Source organism: Vidua macroura, chromosome 17, assembly GCF_024509145.1.
Source record: "Vidua macroura isolate BioBank_ID:100142 chromosome 17, ASM2450914v1, whole genome shotgun sequence".
NCBI lineage: Eukaryota > Metazoa > Chordata > Aves > Passeriformes > Viduidae > Vidua > Vidua macroura.
In genome coordinates, this window is record NC_071587.1 from 6,558,799 (window position 1) to 6,582,333 (window position 23,535).

Here is a 23,535-nt window from a genome sequence, read left to right on the forward strand (position 1 = left end):
GCTGATGTTGATTGTTTAAGCTGGACAAACAGTTTAGTTTCAGCATTATAATTTAAGCTTGGAATAGATAATGTGGTAAATGAACCTAGAGCCTATCTGCCTGTACTTGAGAGACCCAACACTTAACTCTACTTTGTTTCCAAAATCCTCTTTTTGCTTTGTTGGAGAGGAGTCCCTAGATTGCTTGGTGATTAGAGCTCTTCTTGTGAGACACCTGGTGTCATTAAGCTCCTTTGAAATCACTTTGACCTCAGGTTGTAAGACTCAGGCTTGTGGTTTTGGATGTTTGTGCCTCTGATTTTATTTCATAAAGGAGTGTGACCATCTCCTATCCTCCCCTAGGTACTATTACTGGAAAAGTGGAAAGCAAACCTTTCACTGAATTTCCAACAGGCCTTAGAGCCTTGTGTGCAAGAGAAACACCCTGCATTCCTTAGGGGAGTTGCTGCTGTGGTTAACCAAAGGAAAAGTGAGGGCAAGGGCTCTGCTCACTGTATTTGTTATGGTGACCAAACCAGAACTTGCTCATTTCAGTGGTCTTAATTCATACACTGCCTATCAGTTTTGGGGTTTTTTAGCTTCTTTTTTAGCCTACTCTGTAGGACCAAGTATTACCCTTCCTTCAGGCATTAAAACCCATAGACTGGAGTGAACAGTTGTCAGTTGTAGGGAAATCTTGAGCACTGTCTCCACTCCAGTCTTGCTAAACCATCATCACTTTAGCTGCCCTGTCCAGCTTTGCATTCTCCTGGCATTTACTGCTTCAGAAGCAAGCAGCTCTCCAGACACAGTGTGCATCAACACAGTGTCTCTTTTATGAGTGTCTAGCAAAGGAGCATCCCATCAAATAATATAATTGGTTGAGGGTGAGAAAAGTTGCATTTGGTTTGTCTTTACTATTTGTGGTACCTCAACTTTCTGACATGTAAGATGTGGAGAAGGAATGGAGACAACATTTTCCTGCAAAATCATTTGGTGTTTCTCTTGGGGGTTTTTTGCAATTTCTGTGGCAGCACCTGGTGTCTCAGAACAGGTGGCCATGTAAGTTTACCTATTTTGCCAGTTCTGAAGTGTCACCTACACCATGCAGAATGTACCTGTGTCCCACATCTCCTTCTGTGCTCTGCAATAGCTGCATTTCTGCCACCTGTGTTCTGAATTCAAGGCAATTTTTTTGGTAACTGTTGTCAAAAAAACTGGGCTACAAAGTGCAGAATGACTTTATTTCTCAAATAATTATTCTTAACTGTTCTCAAATGCAAATTCCAACCACAGCATTGTCATGGGGCTGAAAGTGCCTTTCAAGACTGCACTGCTTTTACCATTTCATTCTTTAGTGACCACAGACCTGTACTGCAGGGTTTAGGATTGCATTGTCCACTGCTCAGTACTGCATTAAAGTGGATTGAAATCCAGGAGATGTAAAAATAGTAGAAAAATGTGAGCTGGTGCTGACTGAGAAAGGAGATGAGCAGTGCCACTAGAGGTCAGCCCCAGGCTGGGGCTGGCTGCTGCAGCAGGCTCAATCTTTGGGGAGAATGGGAATTTTTCTGCCAAAACCAAGAAATAAGAGCAGCTCTTATTTCTGTGTGGTGCCTCTTATTTCTGTGTGGTGCCTTTGTTCACACAGACTATCAGTGCTTTCTGAAGTTTGTGTGGGTTTGTTGGTGGTCAACAAAAGCTCTTTAAATGCCAAAATTTGCATAAGTTATTAATGTTTAAACAAAGTGTGCAATCAGTTCACAACTGTGCTGTGTAATTAGGAAAAGTTGCTAAGTAAATAATTACGTAGTCCTGAACTTGGCATCCTCTTGGGACAGTTACAACATCTTTGGGCTTGTAAGTGCTGGAACACCGTGGAATAGAAGACCATGAGTTGCTGCAACCGCTGCCTTAACGCTTTCTCTTCTGTTACCACAAGTTGTTTTCAGATGTTTTGGTCTTTGCAGAAACCGTAAAGCACAACCTTCTGGTTTTGCTTTGAGAAAATGTGAATTTATGGCCCTTAATCATGCAGCAAGAACCTTGAAAACTTGCCTAAGTAGTCCAAAAACTTAGTTTAAAACAACAAAAAAATTTAACTTGAGCCAATTTCAAAATCTTTTTTTAAAGAAGGCTTTAGAGGGCTGGTTCTGCCAAGTGGCACTTCTGAGTCATGTTGGAGTCCGTTACCAAAGAGCTCATTCCTTCCTGTGGCTGAATAAAAGTGAAGCCCCTTGTAATTAACTTTCTAACTTGGTCCTTCTCACCTGTGCCTGCAGGTGTTCTGTGTTTATGTGCTGTCCTTACACAGAGCTTCTCTTGCAGTTACATATTGTGTGCTTCCTCTGTGCCTTTCCTTCCTAGAAATGCCAATGTGGAGGTTGAAAGTTGAAAAACTGAGTCCGAACCCACCACTGTCTGTGGCAGCTTTGCCCCAGAGTTTGGTGGGGTTTTGGGATCTCCCCTGGAAGGGCTGATAACACCCCACAGCTCCTGCAGCTTCTCAGTGTGGTGGTCAGTAAGTGAGGGGCATTTCCCCCTGGTCTTGCTGGGACAGTGTCTTTAGGAGTGGGATGGGTGTGCTGGAAGAAGAGGGGGCTTGGATTAGCCTGGTCTTTCAGCCCTTGTCCTCTGCCATCTGTATTTGATGACATTTTTACACACAAGGTGTCCTGTCACTACTCCGTGTGTCTGCAGCTGTCTACCATCTTTTCCACACAGACTGAATTATGCTGCTGGCTATTAAACAGAAGGAAATTTGGGAAGTTTGTTGTTTGGGAGAGAGGGGTAAATGACTACTACTGAACTTCTTTGATTGCCCTAAGGCAGCTCTGGGAGGTCACTTTCGGAAGTAGCAGAGGGGCTGAGTGAGCTGTTTGCTGTGCTCTAACTCCCTGTTCTACCTCTGCCCAGTTACACAGGGTGTGAGTGACCTGGCCCCGGGCGCTGCGTCCCCGCATCCCGCGGAGCTCCTGCGGAGCGGGACAGCGGCTGCCGGCCCGGGGGAGCGGCGGCCCCTTCCCAGGCTCTATTTTAAGCAGACATTTACTTTCCCAGCCTCTTCTCCGCCTGGATCCTTGCCCGGGGCGGGGGACTGTGGCGGGGGGGGGGGGGGGTGGGATGTGCCTCTACCCTCCTTCATAAAAGGGCCCCGAGGCGGGGGCCGGGCTCCACGGGGGTTATTTTTGGGAGCAGCTCCTGGGATCCGATGGCCTTGTTAGGGCAGCGCTGACCTTTCTCCCGGCGGGGGAGGAGAGCGGGACGGGGCGGGCGGCAGCGGCCGGGCGCGGGAGAGCGGCCGGCTCGGGACCCCCATCCCCTCTCCACCGCGGGGATCGGGACCCCCATCCCTCCCTCCTGCCGCGGGGATCGGGACCCCCATCCCTCCCTCCTGCCGCGGGGATCGGGACCCCCGTCCCTCGCTCGGCCGCGGGGCGGCTCCCCGGGCGGCCCATGCCCGTGCCCGCGGGGCAGGTACCGGCGCGGAGCGGCTGCCCCGGCGGGGGGGCTGGAGCTCGGCCCGCCCTTCTCCCCTCCCTCTCGTCCAATTTCTCTCTCCTCCCGTGCCCCAGCCCCTCGGCCGGGCCAGGCGAGGCAGGAGCGGCCGCTCTCGGCGCCCAGCCCGTTCCCTCCGGGGATGCGGGAGCCCCGGAGCGCTGCCCCTGGGAACGCTGCCCGGCTGAGGGGCACCGGAGGGCACCATGAGCGGCGGCAGGTTTGATTTCGATGATGGAGGCGCCTATTGCGGGGGCTGGGAGGGGGGCAAAGCCCACGGGCACGGCATCTGCACCGGCCCCAAGGGCCAGGGCGAGTACTCGGGCTCCTGGAACTACGGCTTCGAGGTGGTGGGCATATACACGTGGCCCAGTGGCAACACCTACGAAGGCTACTGGTCCCAAGGCAAGAGGCACGGGCTGGGAATCGAGACCAAAGGACGGTGGGTTTACAGAGGCGAGTGGACCCATGGCTTTAAGGGACGGTACGGCGCGAGGCAGAGCATGAGCAGCGGAGCCAAGTACGAGGGTACATGGAACAATGGCCTGCAGGATGGCTACGGCACCGAGACCTACGCTGACGGAGGTAAGGGTGGCTCCAGAGCAATGGGAGGGGGATGAACAGTGTCACACCCAGCCTGTGACAACAGAGGTTGCATGTTGTCGCTGCTGAAGGGCTGACCTGGTCCTGTTCCCACTAGACAGGCACAGTGTTCTACAATGAGCCATTGGGGTGCTTCAGTCAAGAAGGGGAGCTTGGGCTGCAGCCATCTCGCCCATGTGTGTGTGCCCCGATTTTCCCATTTGGGCACAGAATGCACAGCTCAGTGTCTGCGGACATCAGGGAGGAGCAGCACGAGCATTTGCCCCAAGCTGCCCTGAAGTGTCTGCTTTGGCAGTTAATGCCAACCAACTTGATTTTGTGTAGTCTTTGACTCCTGGTTCCACAGGGACTGATTACTGCAGCTTCTGGCTGAACCAACCCAGAAATTCCCAGCTGGTGCACCACAGCAGCGAGCTGTGTGCTCGCTCACCAGGCAGGGAGTTGTGAATGTTCTCGTGTCGGAAATAAACCACCCACAGCATCCCAGCACACTTTCCCTATGCATCAAACACTGCCTGCATGCCTCTGATGAGCTGCCTGCACATCTGCTTTGCCAAAGAGTTTTGACTGAGTCTGTCTAAGCTGTTTAGAATATGTAGCCACACATATTCCCCAAAATAAATCCCTTTGGTTATTTGGAAGGTTTCAACCTCCGCCACTATACAACCGCACCACATAGTCAGATATTTGTTGCACTCTGTAAATGCTTGGTCTAATTGTGTTCTTGCATTAGTGGCAATTCTGGGGTTAGAAATATGGCAAGAATTTCTGTGCAAGTAATTTAGTAGCTCTTCAGCACTGTAATGTTCCGGGCTGCCACATTTAGGATAGCTAAATAGAGAGGGTGATTTGAAAGAAATACCCTTCAAAATATGGATGAAAATTGCATCTATATTTGTCTAGGACAGGCATTGGACTTAGTTTATAAAGCAAAATTAATATAAATCCTCAGAATGAAAAACATCACATTTATAGACATTAGAAAAACGGACTAATTCAAGACTGGCTTCCAGAGCTATGTTTTTCATAAATATTTCTCAATGAGTTGTCTGGGTTTGTGGCTAACTTTAAGATTGAGAATACAGTCTTGAAGTTGATCCATTTTCCCTGTCCCCTTGGATATCATAGGTACAGACACAAACTGACACATCCCTCCAGCTCCTTAAATTTTTCCCCCTTCTGTCCTGTGGCCACGGAATGGTTTAATGGGTGTAGGTTGTGTGCACAGAACCTTCATTTGAGGCCATAAGAGGAGCAGGTGACATGGAAGGTGTGCTCTGATGAGTAAAGAGCAGCAATCAGGTAACTGTCAGCAGCAGCTGCCATTGGGAATTTCATTCTGGAGATGTCAAGGTCTCCTTTGAATTTGAATGGTTGCTTCCTTGCTGCTTCCTAAAATGCAAATCCTTCTAAGGGTGAAGGGCTACTGGAATTCCAGTTAATGTTCTGGGGGAGAATTTTGAGTGGTAAGATGTGACATAGGGGTTTGATTAGATATGGGACAGAAGAGTGGGAGAGATGAGCCAATGCTCTCTCCTGCAGGGATATAGAACATCCTGCTTCTGTCAGCACAGAGCTCCCCAGGGTGCTGTCCCTCACCCAAGAACGTGCCAGCTGCTTGGTCCCTGGTGCCACTGGAGGCTGGCACTTTAGCCCTGATCCGTGAAGATGTGCCCTGCCAAAACACTGAGCTCAGCCCCACGAGGCTCACGAGGGCTGTGCTGAGGTGCCCAGTGGCTGCTCCATGTGCTGGGTCATCATACCCTGGCTGATCTGAGCTGTTCATTCAACACATGAGCTTCTCTGATGGCACAGCAACATGGATAAAACTTCAGTCAAAGCCAGGGATCACCATCCAGCATCACATCTGAAGGACAGGGATCAAATGGTCTCACTGACCTGCAAGACCTTTTCCTGTTTTGTTTCCTCACCTGCACACAGCAACCACCTGCAAGATCCAGATGTGACCAGACTGCTAATGGGACCTGTTCATGTTTGAATTTGAGGTTGCCAATATAAACATCTGGAAAGGCTTTGGATATCTGCTGTCCCTTGAGTAGGGGACACGATTCCCAAGCCCCTTGGAAGCCAGCCACACGAGGAAAAGGGCTCTGGGAATGTGCAGCCCTTGCCAGGTTGTCAGAAACTTTAGGTCATAGTTGGACTGTTTGCAGATTCCAGGGAAATGTAGCTGATTCTGATGTTTTAAAATAGACTTTAACTTTTTATATATACATACATATATATAGACATACATAAAAATTTACATTTCAAAATACACTTAAAATATAGGTTGTCTGTGTTTGAATCTTATGTCTGGCCAAGATTTTAAAAAAGCCTAAATTTGGAGTGAAGCTTTTTGAAATCCCATATAGATCTTTAGTGTCTGATAAGAACCAGGGTCATGGTACAATTTAGCCCAGGCACTGTGTGGGTTATTTGCTTTTCTCCCCACTACCAAAAGCCTATTTTTGTAAAAGCTGTGGGAGACTGATGGCTTTAAAGAGATTGAAATCAGCCAAGGGGTTCAGAGCTCCTGGTGTGGCTGTGCAGATGCAGTGACATTCTGATACATCTCTTTGTGTATCCAAGCTGGATATACTCGTGTGTGCTGCTGTCACCAGGGGAGAGCTCAGAGCCCTTTAGAGGGGCAGAATGCCCTGGCTGAAGCAGACAGTGAGTGGTGTTGTGGAAGGCATAGCATGAAGGAACTCATTTTTCTGCAGCGTAACCTATGAGTAAACATGTAGTTATTTGGCTTTGCCTGGTGAGTTTTGTCCATGCTGTAAGGAAGGCCTCATTTTTTGGATACTTTTGTGCATTTAACTGTGAGTCAAAACCCTGAGTCAAGTCTTACTGCAGAAAAAATGCTCACTGAATCATGCTGCATACCCATGGTCCAGCCCAAAGCCTGGCTGTGCTGTACAAATAACTGCCTGTATGTATGGAGGGGAAAAAACATCACTTGCAATCAGTGCAGCCTAAAACCAACTTATTTTTGATACTGCAATTTGTTCTCAAGGGTGCTAAGGAAAACAGAGGTGTCAATTAACCACGAGGAAACAATTAGACCAGTCAGTGATCACAAGACCACAGAAGAGGGGGAAAAAAATGCAGAACTGCTTTACTGGGGAGGTGAAATGGGTGATAGGGAGCAGCACAACTCTTTCCTGTGGCAGGGCAAGTGCAGTGGAAAGGGGCCTGTACCAGGACAGAAGGAGCATCCATGGGATTGTGGCTGGGAAAGGAGGAAAGGGGCCTGGGAGAGCCACCATGGTGCTGGCTTTCATCTGCTGCCTCTGTAGCAAAGCTCCTGCCTGGCTGAGTGTGACCCATGAATTAATATAGTGAATTTTTTTACCCCCCTATGTGGTTTTCTTTGCCTTTCTTTTCCAGCAGAACCCATCAGACAGTACTGCTGGCACCAAAAGGCAGCACTCTGATTTTGCTGGCCTGTCCTGCACATGGTGCTGTGCATCATTTAAATGTCCCTGGCCACTCACAGTGAGTTCTACCCTGCCTGTCATCGCAGTATCTGGGTGACAGCAGGGGACTGTAGGGCAGGGAAGCGATTTGAGCTGTTTGCATTATTTACATGGTTGTTTGTATTATTTACATTCATCACTAATTATATGGGAGCCTTGAGACAGGTGGGGAGGGGGAAGTGTGTCACTGCTGGTGATGGCATCTTGCTGCTGGGCTGGAGGGCACTGGGAGCTGAAGCTTTTGCATTGGATGCTGCTGGGGTGAAGCAGAGGGTGCTGCCACCCCTTTGGAGTGCTTGGAGGTGAAGGCTGCAGGGATGTCATTTCCATTGGTCCCACAATTTAATCCTTCACATCCTATGAAGTTACCCAGGCAGCATCACCTGCTTTTGGCTGGGGCTGTGCAGAGGTGATGAATCATATTCCTGGGGGGTGCAGAGGAGCAGTTTTCAGCATTAGGACAAGTAAAAATGCAGCCAATAAAGGATTACTGGGGACCTGTCCCCCACTAATCACACCCTGATGAGATGAGGTGTCTCTGTCCCACTGCCCTGATTAATCACCAGCGCTGATGAGGGAGGCAGGGAAGTAGGCTCCCTGTCCTAAAGAGAGATTTATTTGTTCCACATCCATTGCTTTTGAATTATTTTTTAAAGAACCTCAGACACACGTGAGGCAGCCTGGCTGACAGCTCTGCGTGCTGCCCGTGCCCCCTTGCCCCGGCTGTGTCGGAACTGGGGTGTGGTGGTGGCTGGGGGATGTGCAGCCCTGCTGCAGAGGGATTTTGCAGAGCCCCATTTTCTGTGAACTGCCTGCACTGGTCCGTGTTGGTGAGGCAGGGCTTGGCTCTGCTCAAACCTTGCGTGCCCTGACGCACGGCCGCCGGCGCCTCCAGCCGCTCCCTGCAGCCCCTGGCTCCACTCCAGGGCTGCTTTATGGCCCTGCCCTGGCAGGGAGCCTCAGCTGGGCAGGGAATGGCAGCATGACAGGGACATGGCAGTGCCCGCTCACCCCCGCCTTGGCTGGGCAGCCGTGGCAGCTCTGTGTCAGCCCTGCGCTCATCCAGGCAAGGCTGGCAGCTCTGGTCACAGGGACAATGTTGGTGCTGTAGGGGCTGAGATCAGGGAGCAGAGAGCAGCCTGCAGAGCTGAACACTGCATTGAGGGTGGCACTCCATCCCTGCTCCCCGGGGACCCATTGTGCCATGTGGCTTTCCCACCCAGCTGGCTCTGGTGCAGTTGAGGGGGACAGAGGGGGATTTGCTGGAGCGCAGCAGCTGCTCTGACCTGACCCCTGAGGAGTGACTGAACCCCCTTAACCTGCAAGATTTTCCAGAGTTCCTTTTCCAGGGAATTAACATGGCGGCATTACCAGCTGCAGCCTGATACGTGTGAAGTTGTTCCCATCCTAGGAGAAGGTCTCCAATGTCACCCTGATCATGTGTCAGCCCTGCTCGCTGGCTGGGCGGGTGGGATGGAGCACTGACCTCACCAGGGAGGGACATGGGGGCACTGTGGGGGTCTCTATAACTTCAGTTTGCACTAGGAAGACTCATCATCATTTTATGGAGAGGGATTTGGGAGCATGGTGAGGAACATTCCCACATCACTGGCATCTCCAGTGATGGTCCTTGACTCCTGACTCGTGCCCAAACCCATGGCTATTTTTATTTCTTTTTCCCCAGAAGAGTTATAACTCATCCAAGAAAATGGAAAATGGCCCCTTGCTCTGACAGATGGCTCCCCATGGCTGGCTGCACTCTGCAGATGCCACATACTACCTGAACCCCTACATTTTTGTAGAGGAGACCAACTGTTTACAGGCACCCCATAATCCCCTGTGTCGCAGGGTGGGCAGGGGCTGGCTGGGGGCAGCTCACCCAGGGCAGCAGCTGCTGCTCACTCGGGCACTTCTTGTCTTTCCTGGCCCTCAGCACTGTAAGTTAACACTCCACAGGCAGGTCCAAAGAGGATTTCAACGAAACCTGAAGCTTGGGAGGAGAGATTATGCTGCAGAAGTGGCCTGGGAGACTGTAAAATATGCACTCCCACGATCGCCAAAGAAGGAACTGGATTTGCTCCTTGGGGAGCAGGGTCATCCCTAGGCTCAGTAATAGTGTCAGAGGGGGGAGATTAATTCCTTGAAGATGGATCACCTCCTTCCATCTCAGCCCAGCCCAGCTGAGCCTCCCCAGGACCATGGGAGTGCCTGCTCTCCCAAAATCATGTGTCTTCTGGTAGGTGACTGCTTTTTGCAAACCAGGTTTAGGACAGATGTCTGTGAAAATACCCCCAGCACAGCTGACCCTTCGCTTCCATGAAGCAGCACCTGGGAGAGAAAAGGAATAGAGTGGCCTTTCCAAAGGCATTTGTGCTCCCCCATCACTCTCTGCCTGTGCCCCAGGCTGAGGGAGCTGCTGGCAGCCTCTGTTCCACAGGGTGCTGGTCTGGGGTGGCCCATTCCAGGTCCTGTAATGCCAAGAGCAGAGCAGAATGCTGCCTTTGTTTTGGGTGGTTTGCTGGTTTCTGAGGCAACTGCTTCTAGAGACTGATGAGAGTCGGGCTGGGAAGATGGCCCATCCCATCCCATCCCATCCCATCCCATCCCATCCCATCCCATCCCATCCCATCCCATCCCATCCCATCCCACAGGGCTCAGGGATGCTCTGACCTTCCCTGTGCTGGCATGGTGGGTGCTGTGGCTGTCCCCTGCCCTTCTCAGGAGCTCTTTTTGGGGGGCCTCTGATGCAGCTGATTTAAGTCTCTTGACATCCTGGTGAGAAAAGTCAAACTGGGGGTCTCCACTCTGCTGGAGCCTGCAAATGTGCTCACCTTTGGGATCAGGGGATCTGGAAGGGAGAAGTGTCCCAGTCCTTCAAGGTGTCACTGGCAAAGTCCTGCTGGTTCTTAGCAGGGTCTTGTACCCAAGGTGCAGCCCTGGCCATGGTAAACACGATCCTTTCTGTGTCTCCCATCATATGACACCATCTGCCCACTCCAGCTGGGTCTGGAGTAGTGGGGAGGGGTGGTGCTTTCTGGGGCAGAGCTGAAAGAACCCCACACAGAGCTGCTTCTCTCCTCCCTTTTTTGCCCATCTCTTGCTTTGTTCAGTGTGGCACAAACTTTGATCTTGGCAACTCAGAGAAGCCATAAGTCAGCACCAAGGAGATGTGGCTTCAGGCACCAGGGCAGTCCATGGACATGTGGGATCCTGACTCAGGGGCCTAGAGCTGGTCCTGGCAGCCTGCAAGTGACAGACTGTGGAACAGGCTGAAAGGGACTGTCACCAAGCCAAGGTCGGATGTGCCACTGCAGCTCATGTGCCCGCTGGGGCTGCTGCCACCCTCTGCACAGCCCAAACTCCTCCCCTGGGGGCTGCTTCCTGCTCCATTCTCTGGATGAAAATCCAGATCGTGTACAGTAAGTGCCTTTGGGTCTGCAAAGTGTCCCCCGGTGCCTCAGTCCCTTTGCAACGAGCTGTCACCTGCCAGCAGAGGCTCTTGGGCTGGTGTCCTCTGCTCCCTAGGCACTGATGCTTTTGCATGCGGGTGAGCACCAGTGGAGCTGCGGTCGGTGCAACCCCACAGCTCACCTCCCTTCGCTCTCCCAGGACCAAGCTGCTTTTTCATGCTGCCCGTCTTGTCTCCCGCAGGCACGTACCAGGGCCAGTTCACCAACGGCATGCGGCACGGCTACGGCGTGCGGCAGAGCGTGCCCTATGGCATGGCCTCCGTGGTGCGCTCCCCGCTGCGCACGTCGCTGTCCTCCCTGCGCAGCGAGCACAGCAACGGCACCCTGCCCCAGCAGGACTCGCCCGCCGCCAACCCCGAGAGCCTGCCCCTCTCGCCCACCATCACCCGCGGCGGCTTCGCCCTCAGCCTCTACGCGGACGCGGAGGCCGGCAAGCCCAAGAAAGGGGGGCTCTTCCGCAGGGGCTCCTTGCTGGGCAAGCTGAAGAAGTCTGAGTCCAAGTCATCCTTGGCCAGCCAGAAGAGCCGCGTCAGCTTCCTCAAGAGCGAGAGCGGGATCAGCTCGGCTGCCAGCGATGCCACCTCCACCGTCAGCCTGGGCGAGGGCGCCGAGGGCGAGGAATACACCCCCTTCGAGTCCGACATCGACGCCACCACCACGGAGACCTACATGGGCGAGTGGAAGAACGACAAACGCGCCGGCTTCGGCGTCAGCGAGCGCTCCAGCGGGCTCAAGTATGAGGGTGAGTGGCTGGACAACCTGCGCCACGGCTACGGCTGCACCACCCTGCCCGACGGCAAGAAGGAGGAGGGCAAGTACCGCCACAATGTCCTGGTGAAGGGCATGAAGAAGCGTGTGATACCCCTCAAGAGCGCCAAGATCCGGCAGAAGGTGGACAGGAGCGTGGAGGGGGCTCAGAGGGCCGCGGCCATTGCCCGGCAGAAGTCAGAGATTGCGGCATCCAGGTGGGTGCTTGGAGCTCCAGCACGCAGGTCCCCATGGGGATGGTCCCCATCCCATGTGTTTGGGAGCTGTCCTTTTTCTCATCCCCTCTCCTGTCCCTCTGCAGCCCTGGTCCAGAGGGGAGGTGCTGGACAGCAAGAATTGTTACCAGCCCTGGCATGCAGCAGGATGGGGAGCATCCTGAAGCTGTGCCAGGCTGTCAGAGCCGCTAGGCACTGATGGGGCAGCCTGAGAAACAGAGGGTTTGATGGTGATAAATCCGACAGGCTCATGAGCAGCCAGATGTGTCCCAGACAAACTGGGGCTGCAGCAGAACACAGTTTGGCCCTGGAGCCCCCAGTGTGGCTCTGGGGGAAGTTTGTGGGATGCATTAGGGTTGTCAGTTTTAGCAGCTGAGTGTAATTGCTCCACTGTCCCTGCTGGGGTGGAGGAGGGAGGAAATAAGAGTGGCTTCAGGGTCTGCCTGGAAAGGGCACGGGAAATTCTCCTCCTCCAGCTCACATCCCTGCCTGTGTCCGAGCTGTGTTGGCAGCACATTCCTCCTGCAGCATTCCTGCCAGTCTCAGAGTTGACCTGGCAGAGAACAGAGATCTGGGAGCCTTTGCTCCTCTCCTCTTCCTTGGGAAAATGTGGTTGTAACAGTCCTTGAGGTTCCACCTGACCTCACCAAGAAAACCTCACCCTGCACAGGCTTTGCTCAGCTGCTGGGCAGTGGCTGTGACTCCATGGCTGTCCTGTCTCACACCTTTTAATTCCTGTTTAGTTATCAGTTACCTCATTATCAACCAGAGGAGGGAAATAGGCAAGGAGGACACCTATTCCCAAACCCCATTCTACTCCTTAGAGAAACCCCCACTTTAATCTCCTGGCGGACATTTCTTCTCCAAACTTTTGTGGGGAGCATGATTGATTTTTTTTTAACAAAGCCCAGTTGCCTCAGGGACTGGTGGAGAAAACCCAGCAGGATTGCAACTGAAGCTTCATGCAGGGCCAGCTGGGATAAAAATAACAGGCTGGGGTGGCGTGGGGCCCTGGATCCTTCTGGCAGGGCAGGCTCAGCCCAACACCAGCTTTGCCGTGCCCGGGAAAAGCGTGTGGCTACGGCGTGAATAAGGAGGCTGGAGCTGCAAACACTGCTCCCCAAGAGCTTGGCTGGTTTACACAAACCTCTTTTTATTATACACTATTTACACGTTGGATCAAAAGCGGCTCTGCAGTGTTTTCAGTCAGGGGCTGGAATGCGCCCGCTGCCCTGGCGGGGGACTGCATCCCTCCCCAGTGCAGCTGGGGAATAATTTCCTATTAAGGAAACCTTGGAGCTGGAGGAAATAAGACGTGGAAGCTGGTTTCCTCCAGGGAGCCTTCAGCCAGCAGACCCTGCAGTGGTGTGGCTGCTGGGCAGGGAAGGGATTGTTGTGCTTGCTGGCAGTGTGGAACCCCAGTCCTGTTCTTCAGCTTCCAGTTGAGCTGGACCCGCTGGGAGAGGGGAATTCAGGATGCTTGTCCTGTAAACTGTACCTCAGCGTTGCCATCAGTGTTTATTCCTGGTGTACCTTGCTCAGGGCAGTGCTGCTCTCTCTACCTGATGCCTTTTGTAAATCCAACTCCTCCCTCCTCCTTTCACCTCAGATTTGGGGTAGAGAGTAAATCTACATAATTTTTCCTGGCGAAGGTCCTTAGCTTAAACCCCAGCTCTGCCACAACTTTTGCTTTGGCCCTGAACCTTGCCTCAATTTCCACACCCAGGGCAGAGTAATTGCAGACAGATTGTGAAAATGGATTATTACAGTTTATAGAAGGTCTGCACTACCATTAACATTGCCTGAGCTCATAACTGCGAGGTGGAGCTTTCTAGATGGAGCATTCATGTTTCTCCTCAGCTGGCAGTGTCCCTTACCCCAAAAAATGCCTTTGAGGCTACATCTGTCCATTCCTGGGGGAAGATACGACATTTCTGTATGTAAGATTATTACTAGGCACTAATTATCAGGACACAGCAGGTGGGCTGTGCAAATTCCCAGCTACCTCTGCACACCTGTGCTGTTGTACATGGATGTTTGAGTTTCTCTTGCTTGTGGCACTCGGGAGAGCCCCTTGCAGAACTAAACTGCTGTAGCATCCAGCCTCCTGCTGTCTGGAGGTGAAATGCCAGGAGAAGGCCAGATTTCTCCCTTTTGCACCATAAAAGGCTCTTTAGGGATAGAATTTCCAAGGAAAACGAGCCCAAGCACTGGAAGCTGCCTGGGCCAGTTGCACTTCAGGAATCCCAAGCACGTGCCGAGCCCTGGGGTGCACAGCTGGGGGCTGGCAGCAGCACTGAGGGGTGCCCTGCCTGGGAGCTTTGGGCAGGAGAGCAGTGACAGCCAGGGACAACGGTCAGTGCAGTCACCAAACCTCCCCTGCCCCATGCTCTGCTCCGAGGGTGTCTGAGGCACCAAGATGCTTCACAGCTCCTGTCCCACCTACTGTTTCACTTTGGGTGTTCCAGCCAGGGCCATGGGCAGTGCCAGCTGCCCTGCTACCTGTCCTGCTGCCTCTGCTGCCCCTGCAGCACTGCCCTGGCCTCCTCAGCTCCCTCCTGAATCCTCCTGGATTCATTATAGCCAACCCTCCTGGGTTGGCAATCCAGCTGCTTTCCCAGTTGTGCAAGTAGCTGAGGACATCATCTCACTGTCAGCTGAGAGAACAGCTCTGTTTTTCATTATTTCAGTGGAAATCATTTGGCATGGGGGCCAAGCTCTCCTGAGCAGCCCATCCAGGTCAGCCAGCTTCACCCCGTACAAAGCCCATTGGTGCTGCTCAGATGTTGGGCAAAAACCCTGGGCACGTCCCTCAGCAGCTCTGGGGATCTGGAGGGATGGACTTGATGGAAGCTGGAGTGTCAATCCTCACCCAGGCTGCTCTCACTCAGGAGAAAAGTCATCTTGGAATGCAGGCTCTGTGGCAGCTGGCAGACACGGCTTTACTCCTGCCCAGGGGTAGCCATGGATGGATGTGGGCTTAACACACTGAACACACACCATGAGGTGTTCATTGGCCCTGCCCTGTACTGCTGGTGCTCCAGGACTTGTCCTGCTGTGGTCCCAAGGGACTCCTCTCAGAGCTGGGACACGGCTCTTCCTGCAGAGCCAGGTGAAGGCACCTGCTGCATCCCTCCAACCTCCCCTCTCCCACCCTCCATCCTGACTGGAACTCCTTTGAAAAAAAGCTGGGGTGGATGGGAAGCACGGGGAGAGCCTGGGATCACAGCTGGGGCTTCACCTCCTGGGAGCTGAAGTAGACAAAGTGGCTGGAGGACTGTGAGGAGGGAACAGCCACCACCAGGCCATGAGTGAGCTGGTTCAAAGCCATGCTGAGGTGTGAAACAGCTGCCCTGCAGCTTTCTGGGCACATGGGCTGGTACAGAATAGGGTGCTTTGTACCCTGGGTACTTGAAGCTCCTTGTGCCTGGGGAGCAACGTGTGTTTGCCTGTCAAGTGGGGAGGATTGTCCCACAGAATACAGGGAGAAGAAGCATGGAAATGGTCGGCTTTCATCTCTTCAGAATAGATGAAAATAAAATTAAATAAAATAAAGTAAGAGGAAGGGCAGTACTGTCTGCAGGGGAAACCTTTGATTTTTTGAAACCTGTGTGCTCCATAGCTGGGCAGCTTTTACAGGGTTTTTCCTTCTCTCTGGTGCTTTTTAAGGACAAAATGAGTGTAAATACTGCAAATCCCACCTCTGTCCCATTGCAAGAGTATCTGACATGATCTGTTTCTGCACATGGTTGTGCTTCCCAGTGACTTGGACCAAAATCAATGGAGGGACTTGGCCATGTGTCCTGCAAGGCACGAGTCTGGCCAAGCTCTGAGATCCTTCGAAGGGTGATGTCCTGGCAGGAACACCTCAGATACATCTGCTGGATGTCATGGGATCAACAGGAAAACAAGATATTCGAGGCTATAATGGCTGCTGTGCTTCACCAGTTTGTACTCGTGTGCTGGCCCTGTAGCCCCTGTGTGGTTTATACCTGGAAAGTAGAACTGCGAGTGAATACATTTTGGATTTATTTTTGTTTTAATGTAGTATCAATAGATATCTGTAGCAATCTAGCAATTTGTGTTTTGAAGTGTGGAACATCAATTCCTGATTCAGTGGGGTTTGTTCATTAGGTGAGCCTGGGCTCTGTGGAAGCACAGCAGAGCTCCAATGTCAGGCATGACATTGATGTGGCTTCCCCGCCACCAACACATGGGCATTGCTCAGTATGAGCTGTTGCCTGGTTTTGAAGCCCAAGTTGGTTTTCTATCTGTACCCATGACTTTGGGGCACATCTCAGCTCTCCCTTCAAATAACAAGAGCACTTGGCAGCTCCTGTATCACTTTCCAAGCCTCTTCTGCCTGGCTGCATTCCCAGCAGCGTCGCCGCTGTCTCCCTGTGCTCAGCATTTCCAGGCTGCGTGGCCGGGCAGCAGCGAGCGTCTCCTTGGGGAACGCGGCTGTGTGGTGCAAATGACGTCCCAAAATCGCTGGAGTCAGCAGAGGCTCCTGACTAAATAAGGGCAGGCAGAGCAGGGCTTTATCAGCGTGGCCTGAGTGTGACAGCTGAGAGCTGGGGCTGGGGCAGCCCACGCCGCTGGGGCTCGCTGCGCGCTCCCACGCGGAAGGTGCTTTATTTGGCACAGCTCTGCCCTTGTCCACGCTGCTCTTGGGGCTTTAGGCTGCTGGTGGGGAAAGTGGGCAACCAAAGGGATATCTTCCTCAGACACCTCTTTGGTGAGGGGTAGTGTGTGTCCAGTGCAGTGCTGGGCTGGTGGGCACAGTGGCCTTGGCGCTCCTGGGGCTGACAGCACAGCTCAGCTTCCCCTGAGACCAGATTTCAGACCTGGGATTTTAGATCTGTTGAATCAGACTTGGGGTTTGCTCTAAAAAGGCAAAAAGATTTTTTTTTAAATGTGCTTTTAGCCAGAGGCACAGGCATTAGACACCTCAGGAGTTCAGCACATTCCCAGACCTTTAGGTCTAAAGCCAGAGGAGGGCAGGATGCTCATGGCCACCCTGTGAGAGTGGGCAGCAGCAGCAGCAGCCGTGGCTCAGGACAGCCCCTGCCAGGACAGGAGGGAGCAACTGATCCTCCTGTGCTCTTCCAGCCTCACAGTCTCTCTGCTCCAGGACTCCACAGCTCCGAGTGTGAGGGATGGGTGTGTAATTAGGAGGCAGCAGCAGGCAGGAGATGGGCAGAGCTCTTCCCAGCCCCGGGTGGGTTACTGACTGCTATTTGCCAGGGAGGGACACAAGAGCTGGGAGCAGCATTTCTGCAGATACAAGATCACAGATGTCACAGCCTGAGCTCTCATGGGACTTAAATGACAAGTGCATGGAGGTGCAGGGGGACCAAGGACTACCCCTCACCTCCCCATGGCGTGCAGTGGAAGGGGTCACTTCTAGCAATGTACAACCACACCTGGAGACAGTGGAGTGGCCTGAGCTGAGCACAACTCCTTGATGGCTGGGTATTCTGGCTGCTCCAGGAATTCTGATTGCCTCACAGCCCCCATAATGGGAATCTGCAGCTTGGTACTTCCATGGACAGGGTTCAGAGAGTCAGTGTGCACTTGGACAGGGAGAAACAAGGGCAGCCACGTGGCTGCCTGCTATAGCTGAGTGCCAGGACACAGCATTGAGGGGATGCTCCTCAGTCCTGCTGTCCCAGCAAAGATGTTTCTCACAGAGCTCGGTGTGTTTATAAAGAGGATAATCCTGTTTCATCACCCTTGCTTAAAAGAAACCCAGTTGCTGGCATCTATTTCTGCGCCAGCCAAAGCCCAGGGCTGGGACTCCCCCACTTTCTGTGTGGCACAGCAGTCTCCAGCTCTGCAGAAATATTGCTGTTTTCAAACCTCTGCCCAGTCCTCCTTCCACCCATCCACTGGAGCCATGAAGGGAGAGGGCTGTAGGGTTTGGGTGAGCTCTTCTCTTCCTGATCCGGTGTGGCCATGGGGGCAGCAAGCCCCAGTGCTGGGGTCCAGAGCCAGGATCAGGCACCCACCCCAGCTGCAGGACACCCACAGTGTGTCCCCCCACAAAGGGAGGCTGTGTGTGAGGCTTTGTGGGCAGGAGGGATTCAGTCTCCCTGGGTGAGTGATGGTGTGATGCCTTCACCCCCTTCTTCCAGCCCTCTCCCAGAAGAGCCTCATCCAGGCTGGCTGCAGCTCCAGCACTGACACATTTTTGGCCCATCGTGCTCCTTGCACGGGATGTGCTCCGACTCCAGAGGAGGGTGCACGGCTTTATCTGCTTTCCACCCACCTCTCATGAATTTCCTCAGGCACTTTCATGCCTTATTAGGGTAAGAGGGAACATGCATTTTCAGTAGCTCCAAGGAGAAGGCATCTGCTGGACAGCACACAGCTTTCTCCAGGCCTTCCTGGGTTATCAGGGTTGAGGCAAGTGAGGCTCTGTCTTGCAGGGATCCCCTCAAGAGCAGCAGAGAGAGGATGGCAGGATGTCACCCCTAGGGATGGGTACAATTCAGGTAGCCAGCCAGGCAGGGAAAGTGGAATTAATGGGCTGTTCATTCTGACCTTGTGGGAAATCCTTATCTCAATAGCTTACAAACACAGAAAGGGAAAAATGAAGTGTGACTTTAATCTGCAAAAATGACTGTGGAAAATGATAGCATCTCGTTCAATTGATCTGCTGCTGCGTGGAACAAGAGGGCTCTGACTCCCATCCAAATGCTTGCAATCAGCCAGCAGGGAGCTGGGCTTTGAAATCATTGAATTCAACCATGCTTTGCTCAGAGATTATCCTCATTTAAGTGGAATGTGAAATAGCCTTATCTTGAAAAAGAAATAATATTTAACTAAAACGTCCAATTTAAATAGAAAGCCTGCGATGCAGAAACCCTCCCTTCTCCTGGAGGAGTGGCATTTTTTTCAGCTTATCCTGGTGCTGAGCCAGAGCCCTTTGGCTTTCTCAGTCCAAGTTTTTTCATTTTGCTCCTGCAAAGCCTGATGATTCTTCACTGAGGGCTGGCAAGGACCTGGTGTCCCATCTGCCTGGGTGCTCCCAGCAGCCTTGGGTACAGGTGCACGGGAGCTGCAGGCACTGAAGCCTGGGACATGGACTGGGTGACCTCCCAGCTCCCAGCTCCATCTCTTCTTTCTCCTGGACTCAGATCTGTGAACATCAACTCAAAAGACCTACAGGACTAGGAGAAAAAGGCACCTAATTTAAATTTTGATAAGTAATTTGGGGTTTGAGCAAATGCAATATTTTAAGGAATATGCCTTCATTTCCTAAAAAAAAATCTGCTTTTCTTTTTTTGACTGGGGAAAAAAACCCACAAAACAGATAAAACAGTTCTTCACTCTTTTGGTTTGGATTACTGAAATCTGAAAAACATTTGATTTAGAAGGTGCTAAAACTTTTGGTTGAAAATAACAACAATCTTACAGTGAAAACACAGACTTTTTTTTCACCCATTTTAATGCTGGTGGATCCAGCAGTCTGGTAAAGCACACTCCTCTTATAGATGGAAAGGCTGAAGGACCCTGATTGCATATGTGGTGTAAAGATGTTTTGATGGCCTAGTCAGTGGGATAACCCAGCTCCTTTCATCTTGCAGTAGTACCTAATTAAACGAGGGTCCCCAGGGCATTTGCTGAACACCTGGAAGCTGGAATAAATCACTGGCTTTTGGGCATAGCCCCAAGGCTGTGCTGCTCTGAGGGACCTGCTCCTGCTCCTCGGGGCTCTACTCAGTCTGCACCCAGAGCAGCAGAGTGGCCCTGAACAGCAGGGGGAGAAGGAGAGGGTCTAGGTGGCAGCTGCAAACTCCCCTTTTCCCAAAAATATCTCTGTGGATGCTCTCTCAAGCTGCTCCCAGCCTGGCTGTGCAGGACAGGCTCCAGCAGGTCCAGGAGCTGCCTGTCCTGCCCATGGTGCAGTGTCTCTGGATCATGGTGTCATCCTGGTGCCAGCAGCCCTTTGAGCTGGCAGGCTCTGGCTTGCTCTGCTCCCTTTGTAGCTGGCTCTAGGGCAGCTGCTGGCTGCATCCTGGGGCTGTGGGGGAAACAGAGAGCAGCTGTGGGCTGTGCCAGCCCCATGGGCTCCTCATAGCCCATGGGCTCCTGTGCAGGCTGGCACAGCCAGGCCCTGCTGACCGCTGGCCACCCAGTCCCCCTTGGCTCCCGGGGCACCCGGGCTGGCAGCAACTGATGGAGCAGATCCTCCTGTATGTGGGGCTGGAGTGGGCAGGTTTTCCTCTTATTGAAGACAGCTGCAGATCTGTCTGCTGAAAGATTAATATCACTTTAACTGTTCCAAAGGGAAGTGTCCCTCAGTGAAAGATGCAAGTGGCTCAGAGCTATTTAGAGCTAAGGATAACATTTCGGTATTTTAAAAATTCACCAAGTAATCATAAAGGCTGAGCTCGTTAGGTGGCAGGGAGTTCTGCCAGGCCTGTGCTCCTAAAGCACTGCACAGAAAAGGATGCTTTTCTCTGGGCTGAATGGCCTGATCATGCCCTTTCTGTGGAAGGAAGAGAAAAGGTCTGATTTATCCAGCCAAGTAGCCTGGGCATGTACAAAGTGCTACCACTTCTGTGTAAGTGCTGGTACTAAGAAGGAAAAGCCTGGGGCGTCTCATGAGCTGCTCTGCAAAGTCAGGATGGTTTCTCTTTTTGGCTTTCTGCTTCAGTAGTATGGAAGTGTTTCCTTTAGGATGCAAATTGTGTTGATTTATGCTTATTTCACAATTTAGATCACACCTTGCAGGTGCAGAGCCCATATTATAAAGCAGCAAAGGCTTATGCACCCCAGGGGTGTCAGAGTGGAAGTGGAGTGGGTACATGCACTCCATGTGATATAGTGATGAAGCAAAAAGAGCAAAAGGAACATGAATGGTACAGCTGTCTGTCAGGACAGGACACCCATGGGATGGGATGGATGGGTTTGACTGAGGGCAGGGAAAGTGGCATGAGAGGTCAACTGAAGAGGGATATTCAGTCCTGTGGGCTGGTTAAAGGCAAATGAGGGTAGCAGAGTTTTGCTGGTATCTGTGTGCATGTGGAGGTAGAGGGAGAGACACAAAGGAGATGGATTGGGACCAAGCAGAAAGAAAGGGATGCTCCAGCTAGAGAGGTGACACAAATATGAAGATGGTGTGTCAAATGGAGAAGCCAAAAAGTTCTAGTCAGGATGTAGAATCATAGAATTCTGGAAGGGACCTTTAAATGTCATCCAGTCCCAGCCCCAGCCCAGGTGTGTGCTGGTCAGGTCTGTGTCCCCGTGCCCTTCATGATGAGCCCACAAGGGACTGTGTTGCCATTAACAAAAAAAAACACTTCTTCATCTTTCCCTTGATCCCTTCTGAGTGCTGCAAATATTCCTGCCAAACAATTATTTTAAGTTTCTTCCGAAGGACAAAATGATTCCTGCTGGATGCTGGAGCAGGGATTTGGCTGGGAGTGGAAAAGCCAGTTTCCAGGAGAGGGGAGATCAGCAGAAGACTCTCTTCCTAGAACTGACTCATGAATTGCTTTTGCTTAATGGTCTTCTAGACAGCTTCTAATATCAAGAATGGCAAGAATCATAGAATCACAGAATCACAGGATCATAGAATCATAGAATCATAGAAATGGGCTGGGCTGGAGGGGTGTTCAGTTGGTCCTTGCTCAGGGTTTCCTGAATCAACAGGAGAAGAGGGACTCTGGAGAAGGAAGGACAGCACTGGACAGGTCTGACATTCCCCCAATAAGCAAATGTGAGGGCAGAGAGCTGAACTCTTCCCCTATTTCTAGCTGCAAGGTCATTGCTGCATCTTCAGGCACCCCAGCCCTGTCTGGTATTTGCAGTATTCCCTGCTAATTCCAATTTCATTTGCAGTCTAATCCAATGTGGATGTGCAAAACCGCATAAAGTGTCCAAAGAGACGGGCGGGCTGGGCTGGGCCTCACCTGTTAGCGCGGTGCTCAGCTGCGGCTCGTGTGTCCGTGGGGGATTTTAGCAGCAGTTGGAGGAATGATTCAGGCAGTGTTGCTGGGAGATGGCCAGGAAGGACAGGAGTGGTGCTCTGTCCTGCACAAGTACAAAAACGATTAGAGCATTAGAGCCATGCCAGAGAAGCAAATAAAGCAGCAGATGCATTTAACCCTCCCGTCCTGCTGGGGTGTGAAGCCCGGCAGCTGCTGTGACCCAGCTGAGAGGCAGTGGCAGCAGGGCTGGGACAGGAGCTGCAGACATTGCCCACATGCCTCCCCTCAGCTCGGCTCCGAGCTGCTGCTCCTCCTTGCAAAGAATCCACTGGAGCTATTTTTAACAGCACTGCCCAGGGAGATGGCTCAGGGTGCAGTTGGGAAGCGCTCATCCTGGCAGCGCTGCCTTTTGGGATGGGGAGCACTGGTGTGGGTTTGTAAAGGTCCCTCTTTGTGTTTATTTCCTCCAGCTGGATGTGTTTATTGTTCGTGGCTCATTTTCCACTGCTGCCTTGAAAAGGGTCTTTTGGATTCTGCTGCTGGCTGCTCTAAAGCCCCTGGGTCTGTGTTTCGGTTCCCGCTGAGCTCCTCTATCTCCAGACTTTGTCCTCTGCTGGTTTTTGCAGGGGCTGTTTACTGCAGAGTTACTGGGAGCTGACAACGCAACAGCAAGAAATAAAAAAGTGTGGCCCTGATTAAAGTGTGCCTGAATAGCATCAAATTTATCAAGCCTGGTATTTCCTTTTTGTGAAAGCTCATTTTGCTTTTTGAGAAGATCTTAACCTTGGAAGAAATTTTTCTTCTTGCACGTTTCACTTCTGGGGTTTGAAAATCACCTTCCTGGCACCCTCAAACCTCTCTGTGGTTTTTCTTTCCTTAGCTCCTGCTCCTGGCAGACCCCAGGCCGTGGGATGGGACAGGCTGTTGTGCTGCACTGGGCTCTCCCAGGGTGGCTGGCGTTTGTCTCCTGCTTTGCTGCCAGGGCCAAGAGTTCCTCTGTATGAGCTCTCAGGCTCTGCCAGCCACGCAGATAAATAATAAATTCAGGGATACTCCAGGCCAGTTAGATGTTATTGTTATGGCTGGACCCTTTCCTCTAGGCTGGGCTTTGTCACAGTGCTACTAAACGCTCAGTATGGGTTTTTTGGAGGGCTGCGAGAAGCACTGCATCCCTTGGTGCCCTGGGGATGTGCGGCTCAGTCAGGGAAGATGAACTTCAGCCACCATGCCATGTCTCTGAAAGCCAAACGTTCATCACCTGGCTACTGCCAGATAAATGATCTCAGCAACGGAGGGACCCAGCACAGGGCATCAGCATCCCTGCTGGGGCCAGGCTGGCTGGGAGAGCAGTGCTCTCCTGGGATGCCGACAGGGCCGACATGTGGTCTGCTGGAGGTGCCAGCAGTATTGACAATAGTCCCCCCAAATCAAACACCTCTGGATGACTTTACAAGCAGGGGGACAGGAGCAGAGGTCAGCTGTGACCCACAGAGTCAGAGCTGCCATGGGGCAGTGCAGGATGCCAAAGCTGTGCTGCTCAGCTTCTTGTCACTGCTCCGTGTGTGCAGCCTGGGAG

The 23,535-nt window shown here is 52.2% G+C and overlaps 1 protein-coding gene across 2 annotated transcripts in view; it reads left to right on the plus strand.

Annotated features, from left to right (window-relative positions):
• The first annotated feature begins 3,446 nt into the window (after positions 1–3,446).
• The window catches only part of JPH2 (junctophilin 2), a 31,467-nt gene continuing 11,378 nt past the window's right edge, over positions 3,447–23,535 (plus strand). The window contains exons 1-3 of one of the 2 annotated variants that reach the window (XM_053993117.1): positions 3,447–4,062; positions 11,217–12,000; positions 22,430–22,599. In XM_053993117.1, coding sequence (XP_053849092.1) covers positions 3,684–4,062; positions 11,217–12,000; positions 22,430–22,475 — 1,209 coding nt within the window. In that variant the 5' untranslated portion in view covers positions 3,447–3,683 and the 3' untranslated portion in view covers positions 22,476–22,599. Of the gene's footprint in view, positions 4,063–11,216; positions 12,001–22,429; positions 22,600–23,535 lie in introns of those variants that run through there. The other variant, XM_053993116.1, reaches the window with a different exon arrangement.